This window comes from Marmota marmota, unplaced genomic scaffold (genome assembly GCF_001458135.2).
Source record: "Marmota marmota marmota unplaced genomic scaffold, marMar, whole genome shotgun sequence".
NCBI lineage: Eukaryota > Metazoa > Chordata > Mammalia > Rodentia > Sciuridae > Marmota > Marmota marmota.
The window spans coordinates 36315555-36325718 of NW_026000240.1; the positions used below are offsets into that span (position 1 = coordinate 36315555).

The 10164-nt window shown below is 51.3% G+C and overlaps 2 protein-coding genes across 4 annotated transcripts in view; one reads left to right on the forward strand and one right to left on the reverse strand.

Moving 5' to 3' along the window:
- Positions 1-8044, forward strand: part of Shisa5 (shisa family member 5) — a 25250-nt gene extending 17206 nt beyond the window's left edge. For 2 of the 3 annotated variants that reach the window (XM_015487271.2, XM_048794021.1), the window contains 3 exons: positions 6206-6321; positions 6504-6716; positions 6882-8044. In XM_015487271.2, the coding sequence (XP_015342757.1) occupies positions 6206-6321; positions 6504-6716; positions 6882-6961 (409 nt within the window). In that variant the 3' untranslated portion in view covers positions 6962-8044. Of the gene's footprint in view, positions 1-5013; positions 5166-6205; positions 6322-6503; positions 6717-6881 lie in introns of those variants that run through there. The other variant, XM_015487273.2, reaches the window with a different exon arrangement.
- Positions 8045-8266: 222 nt separating this feature from the next.
- Positions 8267-10124, reverse strand: Trex1 (three prime repair exonuclease 1). The gene is made up of 2 exons (XM_015487270.2): positions 9617-10124; positions 8267-9279 (listed from the first exon to the last, which is right to left on the reverse strand). Exon 2 carries the CDS (start codon positions 9251-9253, stop codon positions 8309-8311), a length of 945 nt encoding a protein of 314 aa, XP_015342756.1. The 5' UTR covers positions 9254-9279; positions 9617-10124; the 3' UTR covers positions 8267-8308.
- Between the last annotated feature and the right edge of the window lie 40 nt (positions 10125-10164).

Consider the following 10164-nt stretch of genomic DNA (forward strand, 5'->3'; position numbering starts at 1 on the left):
ATATATATATATATATATATATATATATATATATATATGTATTGCTGAAGCTGGCTTTGAATTTGTGATCCTCCTGCCTCAGCCTCCTGTGTCACTGGAATCACAAGTGCACACCACCGTGCCTGGCCAACAGGACCTTTAACTCTTATGTTGGAGAATTGTCTTCCTTAATGTGTTGGGGTGGGGGGCAGCTGTGATAGGGTGGGGCAGCGGTGACTGATAGGCTTAGGTGATAGAGGAGGAAGTGACAGGTGGTGAGGGCAGCAGTGATAAAATGTGAGGTAATGATGGTTGTTTTAGTCAGCTTTTTTTTTGTTGCTGTAATTAAAGGACCTGACCAGCACAACTGTAGAGGAGAAAAGATTTATTTGAGGGCTTATGGTTTCAGAGGTCTCAGTCCATAGAAGTCCAGCACCTTTCCTTGGGGTTCCAGATGAGGCTGAATATCATGGTAGAAGAGTGTGGCAGAGGGAAGTAGCTCACATTATCAGAAAGTAGAGAGAGACTCCACTCTCCAGATACAAAATATATACCCCAAAGCCATGCCCCAATTCCCACCTCCTCTAGCCACACTCTACCACTTCAGTTATCACTCAGTTCATCCTTATCAGGGGATTAAATAACTGATTGGATTAAGATTTACAGCCCAATTATTTCTCCTCTGAACCTTCTTGCGTTGTCTCACACAACGAAAGACACCTCACAGCCAAACCACAACAATGGTAATGGTCATGGGGGCAGTGGTGATCAGATGAGGCGATGGTCAATGGTGGCAGTCATGGTGGTGGGGTAATGATGGCTATGATAGGGGCAATGGTAGGGGCAGTGAGTGTGGTGATAGGGTGATAACGGTGGGGCAGAGGTGCTGGGAGAGCAGATGCCATGGTTATTGTATCAGAGTTTATGGATCATAGTCACTAGTCACTGTGTTGAGACCCTCATCTCAGGGGACCTAGAGGCAACCCTGTTCCCCAAACTCCAGTCCCCTTGACCAGGCTCCTGCCCTGTCTTGTCACCACCATTACAGGTGTTGAAATGCATGTTTGTGTGGGTAGAGTGAGCATGCAGCCACGTGTGCATGTGTTTTCTGAAGGGAGTCTGTTTCCTGAGCTGTCTCCTGCCCTGATGTGTCTGTAAGTTCCTTTCAGCAGAAGGGGCCCACTCAGGCCTAGTTGCCCCTTTGTTTTCCTTCCCTCCTTCCTTCCTTCTTCCTTCCTTCCCTCCTTCCTTTCCTCTTTTGTAGTCCTGGGGACTGGTTGTTCTTTTGGCAGGACAGGTACTGAGACCTCATTGAGCTCTTCCACATCCAGGGAGAGCCTTCATGCAGGAACATGGGCTTTCAGGTGGCCCCATAGGATATTCTGATACCCAGCTATTGTAGACCTGGGGGCAGCCAAGACTGAGCCTCAACTTGAGTATAGTGGGTACTATAGAAGGTTGTGTGCAGTGCTGGGGTCTATGTGGTATTTTAGGAAGAGGACCACTCTGGCTTCTCTAGAGGATGAAAAGAGCAGATGGAGTGGGTATGGCAGACAGCCAGTGGAAGTAGCTGTGGCCCGCTGGCCAGAGGTGTTGGAGGTGAGCGGGGAGACAGTACTTGAGGGGAAGGATAGGGGGAGGGGGAAGATGGAGTCTGGCCTTTAGCAGCTGCCAGCCAGCAAGACACAAGAGGGTGGACAGACATAGGGGCTGCCCTGGTCTCTTCTTTGGAGACCGGGCTGGGCATCCATCCCTGTGTGGGGATACAGGACATATGCAGGATAAGTCCTACTCATGGGTTTGGGGTGAAAGACTCATCCCAGATCCTTTGGGTGAGAAGAGTGAGAAAAATGTTGAGGATTGAATCTGAGGGTCAGCGGTGTTTGAGAAATGGCAGCAGGAGGAGATGAGAGAAAGGGTTCAGAGAGGGGATAGAACATCAGGAAGTTCAGGAAGGTAGTATTGTAAACTGCACTGTGAGTTGGGGACATCACCTTGCAGAGGCATGGTGCCCTTGGCAAAAGCTGTTCAGTGGAGTAGATTGAGAATTGAGTTGAAAGTGTGTACAGTGAGACAGCTCCCTGGAGAGACTTGGCAGTGAACAGAGGAGTGAGATAGGAATTGGAGGAGGAATTAGTGTGCAGGACTTTATTGGCAGTGGTGGAGACTTGAGCTGTGAGAGTACAGAGGTGATGACATAGAATAAGGAGTCTTTTTCTTTTTCTTTTTTTTTTTTTTTGATACTGGGGATTGAACTCAGGGGCACTTGACCACTGAGCCACATCCCCAGCCCTATTTTGTATTTTATTTAAAGACAGGGTCTCACCGAGTTGCTTAGTGCCTTGCTTTTTGCTGAGGCTGGTTTTGGACTTGTGATCCTCCTGCCTCAGCCTCCTGAGCTGCTGGGATTACAGGCATGTGCCACCATGCCCTGCTATCAATGATACTTTTGTGAACACCCTCAGGTGGTTGCCTTTCCGAGTCCCTAGGAGACACCCTTTCTGCTGGGTATTCCTGTGTACCATCCTTGGCTGAGGGCTCTGTTTGCCTACTAGAGGGTTGGTTCTTTGGTGGAGGTCCAGCTCCTGCTGCCCTGGCTGTGGCCAGGATCTTGGGAGAAGCCTAGAAGAGGAAAGGCCCTGTGGGCCAGAGGTCTGCACCAGTTCTTCCCCCATTTTCTCTTATCAGCTTTCCTCTTTTCCTCATCTTGAGCCCTCTCCTTTGGCTCTCATCTCTGGGTTACTTCTTGGGTTCCCGAGGAATGAGGCACCAGGTTCTTAGAGCACAGGGACCTGGAAGAGCCCAGACCTGCCTCACCTTGAGACATCACACCCTGCTTGGGTTGTGTCTTCCTTCAACGTGGACCTTGGCTTCCCATAGTATGGCCGTGTGGCCTGTTGGCTTTATGTCAGCCCAGGTCTTCTCTACCTTGCTTTGGCAAGTGACTCTTGCCCTGCCCTGTTGAATGGTTGGTGGCCTGCATCGACTTGGTGTTTCCTCTTTAGAGTTTTGTTGGTCCCTCTATCACTGTTGTTTTGGATCCTGATTTCATTGTCCTGTCCCAGCTCCTTGCCACTCACAGGACTATTGGACTTGACTGGTATGTTTTCAAGGACCTGAGTAGTAGAATCTCTGGTCATAGTAACTGGGGGGCCAGTCGCTATTGACCCTCTGCCCTGACTCTGCTGTGACGATGAGCAGGAAAGACAGGTCCATGAGGTGAGATGTGAGAGCATCATGAACCTGGGATGTCTTCCTGTCCTCAAAGTGTTCTTTCTGTGGTTCTTGGGCCCACGCACTGCGTTATAGACTTTCTGGTGTCTTGCCAGTATCATGGGTTGTCTTAGTCCAGAGACAGCTCTTTTATTGTCTAAACACTGGGCATCTTCCTCCTGGAGGCCCTCAAGCCCCAACCCTCAAGCTGTTCGCTCCATTGGTCTCCTGCTTAGGCTGACTCTGCCTTCTGAACTTGATCTTCAGACTCCTTGATTTTGGCTTGACCCCTTTTGGGGACGCCCCTTCCTTCCTATTGGTGGTGTAGTTCCATTAATTCTGAAACCTGATGTGGCCATGGTCCTCTGCCACATTCTGCAACCGCTCTTGAGTATTGCTTGGTTTCCTCAGAGCATCAGGCCTGACAGTCCTGCCAGGGGCTGCCCTTGGGGTCCCTGAGTGAATTTAATAATTCATTTATTAGGAACCTGCTATGTTTTAGGCCCTGGAAATATAGTAATTGCCTAAGGCAGGCGTAAGATGCAGTTTATCAAGTGCTCACACAAAGGAATTATTATTATTATTATTATTATTATTATTATTATTTTTGGTGGGGAGGTGGTTTACCAAGGACTGAACTCAGGGGCACTGGACCACTGAGTTATATCCCCACCCCTATTTTGTATTTTATTTAGAGACAAGGTCTTGCTGAGTTACTTAGTGTCTTGCTTTTGCTAAGGCTGGCTTTGAACTCATGATCTTCCTGCCTCAGCCTCCCTAGCTGCTGGGATTACAGGCATGCACCACTGCGCCCAGCACAAAGGAACTCTTGTTTACATATTGAGGTAGAAAGGAACTTAATTCTGTAAAAGCATTTGTCAAGAAGCCTGACCTCATCTGTAGGGAGCTGATGCTTTGAACTGAGGTTTGAAGAGCGAGAAGGAATTAATTATGTAGGAGTGAGGATGGGGGGAAGAAAAGCACCCACCAGGCAGAAGGACCTGCTTGTGCAAAGGCCCTGAGGTAGGATACAGCATAGTACTTTCAAAAACTGAAAGGTTCATGTGACTGGAGCACAGACAAGGAGGGAGTGTGAGAGTCCCAGATCATGACAGATTTTGTAGATCTAACAGGGAGTTTTATTTAAATTTTTAGTTAAAAATTGGAAATTTCTTTATTTTAAGTTTATGTCTAGTTAGACAAACTCCAGACTGTTTTCTTCTTTAATTGTCAACTATAATATACATACAGAAAACTACACATATACCCACAATTTAGCAAGTACTTTACTTAAAGCAAATTATTGTTTCCAACAGCTAGAAGAGTCATAGTGTACATTTCAGCAGGGGGTGCCATGGTCAGTCCTGGTAGGATGGTGCAGTGGGGTGGCAACTGCATCTTAGTAAGGCCAAATAGAAGCTTGGAGAGTATGCTGGTAGAAGAGGAGAAGCAAAAGGGACCTGCTGGAAGTATCATGTTTGTCATCCAGGGCCCTAGGGTTGTGCTGGAGGGGGTAGGTGGATGAAGGTGCTCATCTGGGAGAATGGCTGCAACAGAGTAGGCAGTAGGGTGGTGAGGAGCTAGAGGTGAGCTTGTGTGTTGTTCAGGCATGCCCAGGCTGGGGCATCTCTCAGATCCCCCAGTGGAGCTATTCTGGGTAGCAGACAGCTGAGGCAAGTGAGGATCAAAGGCGGCTCTGGAAAGGCTCCCAGTGCCTTGGCTTCTCCTTCTCCCCCTTAGTCCCCTCCTGGCTGCTGGCACCTGGGCCATGACTGTGTCTTTAAGAGGGTGGCTCCAGGGCCTCTTGTGTCTGTCCTTCCTGCCGCTGACGTCAGGGATGGGCAGGACTGAGGAGGCGATTTGCTTTTCTTTTCCTTGAAAGGGGAGGAGATTGAAACTGAGTGGCCTCTCTTGAAAAGGGGAAATTCCAGGCATGCAGGAGGCCCTAGGGTGAAGGCGGAGGCTAACATGGGGTGAGCTTGGGCGCCATTCTTTAGAGACTGAGACAGGAAACAGAGCTTGCTCCAGAACTGACGCTGGCTCTGCCTGGGCATGTCATTGATTGTGTATGAATGTGGGTTCCTACATTCCTGCCTCTAGTTGGGCAGGGAGACAGCTATGGTCTGATGGTCCTGTCTTAAGGGCTTGTACTGGCCACTTGATGGTGATGGCTCCCATCCTGGGAGCTTGCCTGGGTGCTTTTGAGCCTAGAGTGTGCAGAGCCTATTCTTTGGCTGGGGAGCCCAGCCATACTGAGAGTGTGTTGCTCCTCTGGGCTGTGAACTGGAAGCCCATGTTGGGGTAGGGTGGGACCCACACCCTCCCTGGCCTCCAAGGTGGCACATGCCCTGTAGCTAACAAAGCTATTTCCAACTTTGAATGTACGTGGTGCATTTATTTACCAAGCATTTACCTTCTATAAGAATACTTTGGGGCCCCTGGGAACATGGGAGGATAGTAAGGGGCCCTGTCTATCTTTGGAAGTCTGTTTTGGTGAACTTCCTACCCTGCTTTTTCACAGGGCAAGCCCTCATTCTGTGGGCACCTGGGTTGGTCAGGGAAGTCTCTTACAGAGACCACTGCTCTGCCCACCCTGCCCCTCCAAATCATCCTGTCTACTTTTAGTTTTCTCATCTAGGAAGCAACCATGCCACAGTACCTAGCTTGTGGCACGTTCCTGATAGCCATCTGCTTTGTGGTTGCAGGGGCGGGGGTGGTGATGGACAAGGTGTATATGCAGGAGGCTGAGGGTAAGGTGCAGAGGACCTGAGAGGGGAGCAGAGGACAGACCCTGGGCTAGGAGCTTTACAGAGCTCCTAGCTCACAAATAACCCCATTTTACATGTGAGGAAACTGACACTGAGACAGGTTCAACTACACAACTAGGAAGTTTCGGTATCTATATTGCTTAGAGTCTTTTTTGGTAAGAGGGATGTTCCTTGGAGCAGTTGAGGTATGGACTGCTTCTCCTGGGAGGGGGAGGGGCCTTGGGTCATGACCAGCTTTTTGGCAGGTTTGGAGCAACTGTAGCCATCGGCCTCACCATCTTTGTGCTCTCTGTTGTCACCATCATCGTCTGCTTCACCTGCTCCTGCTGCTGTTTGTACAAGATGTGCCGCCGACCACGTCGTAAGCATGCCCCACACCCCACCCCTCATCCTACCGGGACCCTTCTTCTGTGCAGGTCCAGATTCCTGGATAGGCAAGGGCAGCTGACCAGAGCCCTGCTTTGGCCAAGCTGGAGGGATGAGGGGCAAGCCAACCGCAAGACCTGGGGAACTGGAGTGTCTTAAATGGGATTCTCTTTGCAGCCGTTGTGACCACCACCACTGCCACCACTGTGGTGCATGCACCTTACCCTCAGCCTCCAAGTGTGCCCCCCAGCTATCCTGGACCAACATACCAGGGCTACCATCCCATGCCCCCGCAGCCAGGGATGCCAGCAGCACCCTACCCGACACAGTACCCACCACCCTATCCAGCCCAGCCCGTGGGCCCACCAGCCTACCATGAGACCTTAGCTGGTGAGTACCACTGCAAATTCTGTGACTCTGCCTGCCCCTCAGCTCATGCCTGTGCCCCCGTATCCCAGGGTATGTCATTGGATGTTTCTGTCCCTTTCTGCTAGCCAGCCCATTTGCATTACAGCCCACTGTGCCACAGCTAACTAATGTCCTCTTTACTTTCAGGAGGTGCAGCCATGCCATACCCTGCCAGCCAGCCTCCTTATAACCCGGCCTACATGGATCCCCCAAAGGCAGCCCCCTGAGTTTGCCTCTCTAGCTGCCACTTGATTATGTTGTGTGTGAGTGGTGTGCAGGCACAGTTCTTTACTGCCCTGTGTGTGGTGTGTGTGTCCTGTCTAGACACGTGGCTTCCTCTGATACTGACCAGGTAGGGAACAATCCTTGCCAGAGTAGGCTGGGACCAAACTTTTGCTTCCTCACTTGAAATCATGCTTCCTGAAATCTCAAGCATATTTAAAAAATGGGGTAGGTCTTTTCCAACTCACTCCAGGGTTACCAGGTTCAGTCTGTCACATTAGGATTGCAATTTTTATGGACACCATGGGCCATGTATTCTGGTTTTAGGAATGGCCAGTTGCTGCTCAAAATCATGGCTTTTTCCTAGGGTTTGGGTTACCCTTTGCAGAGCCTGTGCTGTGAAGCAGGCAAGTAGACAAAGTATGGGATCTGGCTGAAGCTCAGTGCTTTGGGTAGGTGTCCCTGGAGTGGGTGCCATACTCAGTGGAGGTTGGTCGGCTCCTGATGTCAACACACCCCAGGCACAGTCCCATCTACCTGACAGCTCTCTATCTGGACTGTCCTTCCATCCTTCCTGCAGGGCCAGATGCACTCATGATTCCTACCACCAGTGGGGAAGCTGTCCCCCTTGCTGCCCGGCCCCTGCCACAGGTGGGCAAGGGGGCCTTTCCACCAACACACTCAGGTATCCTTCCTGCAGTGTTTTTTACTTTTAGCCAAATATTTTGCCTGTTTTCTGTTTTAAGATGTGTGATAGTTGATGTGAAGCTGAAATGTATGGAGAGAAATTGATCCACAACCTAACCTCTGATACTCTGTTTCCCCTGGTCCTAGCCTGATAGGAATATCCAACTCATATACCCCAATCTATAGTTGTTCTAGCAGTAGGGACACCAGGGCCAAGGGACCATCTGGACCAAAGGTGAGGGTGGGGGGCTTCGGTGGCAGCTCTGACCCAGATACAAATACCTCGGTGTACCCTGCCCCTGTTAATGTTTGACCAGGTCTGTTTTAGCTTTCAATCTGTTAATGTGTTTCTAAGAGTCTAGAGTCTGCACCCTTGTTTATAATAAAAACAAATATTCAGAGCTGCCATCTCCTTTTTTTTTTCAGAGCCTTAGTAACTGGGATTGAGCCTTAGGCTGAGTATTGTTTCCATTCACTATTTGGATATATGTATTTTTCCTACTTTTACTGGGCTCAAAGGTTTGCTTATTTTGTGAAGAGAGTAAGGGACAAGGACTGCTCCCCAGGTCCCTAGTACAGGTAGAGGCCCCAGCTGCCAAGGAAGCTAGGAGGCAAATGACTACTCAGTGTTGTGGGGGGGTCTTTATTAGATTTTCCTTCTCAATCTACTGCCCAGGTGTGGCCAGGAATAGTCCATACAATGTGGCTATCGCCAAGGTGAGGAAGGCCAGCAGGCCCAGAGGGGCCAGCAGCCCCTCCCGGGGTGGGATTCCAGGGACTATTGTTGAAGTAACAGCCTTGGGTCTTCTGCTTACACCAATGCTGGGACTAGCATTCTTGGTAGTGGCTAAGGGTGTAGTGGCTGTGACCGCAGACCGTTTGGGGTTGGTTCCAGAAGAGGCCATGACGGCATACATAGGCCTGATGGTGCGAAAGGGCTTGGCGTGAGTATCCACCCACTGCAGCAGGGCCTTTGGCTTCCACTGACATATGCTAAGCAGAGCTAAAACATCACCCTCAGCCGTGTGTGAGTCCACTGGGGCCTGCCCATATAGGCGGGTATAGATACTGCCCAGGCTGTAGCTCTTCCTTGGGCCATGCTCTGAGGGGCTGCTAGCTTGTTCCAAGGCCTTCAGGGCAGCAATGCTGTCCACACAGAAAGCACCATCCAGAATACTGGCAAGACCCAGCATAGCCAGCTCTGCCTGGAGCAGGGGGAAGTCGTAGCGGTCACCGTTGTGTGCCACCAGGCACCAAGGCTGTGGCTGGCGCTGCAGGAAGGCTTGGAGCAGGTTGGCCAGGTTGTTATCAAAGCGTTGACGCCCATGTGCTGCGAGCACAGCTGTGCTCAGACCTGTGATCTCGCTGGCTGCAGGACTGCAGGCTTTCCCAGGAGCCACGCACAGTGAAAGCTTGTCTGCCACGCGTGGTGGCAGGGGCACTGTGGGTGATAACCCTTGAGAGGTGAGAGTATTCTCCAGGGCACATCTGTGGACAGCCAGCAGGCACAACTCCGTGACCTTGGGTTGGGAGAATGGCAGGCCAGTGGCCTCCAGGTCCAAGAAGATGAGGGTCTGCATGGGACCAGGAGGTGGGGCCTGTGAGCCCATGCTGGGGTAGGTACCTGCTGCTGTGCCTGGGAAGGAGCATGAGGTTGGAGGTGGAGCATGTGAATGCAAGGGAAAGATCTGAAGTGAGCAGGGTCTGGGGGCAAGGGTGGGAGGAGAGTGGGCATAAGTACATTGTAGGTTTTGCCTGCACAGTCAGGCACTGTCTGAGAGCTCTAGAGCCCATTTTCAGGGCAGGAAGTTGGTGAGGGTGGGGTAGCTTCCTTAGAGGATGACTGTACTTTTGGGGAAGGTTCCTTCTTCCTCACATGGGTTTGGTCCCGCCCTTAGTGCCCACCTAGTACAATGTGGGGGAAACCCATGACATTCTTGCCCTGCCCCATCCCCTTGGGGGTCCACACTTACCGGAATAGGGAGGCAGCAGTGACTAGAAAGAGTCAGGCACGCACACTCTTGCTGGCCCTGCTGTTGGCAGCAGTGGCGGGAAGTGAAGCTGGGTTTGGGCCCGCCTGCGAGCCTGCCTCGTGAGCAAGGCCCGCCCTGCTCATCAGCTTGCCTAGTCTGTGCCTCTTTTGCTAAAACCCCTCCCTCCCCAGGCATCCCAGAAGGTCTGCTCAGATCCACAGCTGTGGGCCTGCTGGCTGACACTGTGCGGGGGGGGGGGCCCTCATGCTGCTGAGAGCCCACAGAGAAAACAGCTGCCTCAGCTATCTCCAGGTGCCAGGCTAGTTCCAGGTCTCAAGCAATGCTGTGAGCCCCTGCCATGGCCCTTTTGTGCCTAGTCCTTGGCCTACTTTCCCAGGTTTAGTTCTGGCCTAGGGCAGCCTCCTATCTGCCACACAATGGTTTCTCCCCACGGCCCCAGCCAAAGCAATGACTCAGGACAATTCCACCAACAGGCCAGGGCTTTCCTCAAGGCAGATTAGTTACCATGGGGACCGTCTCAGTTCCAG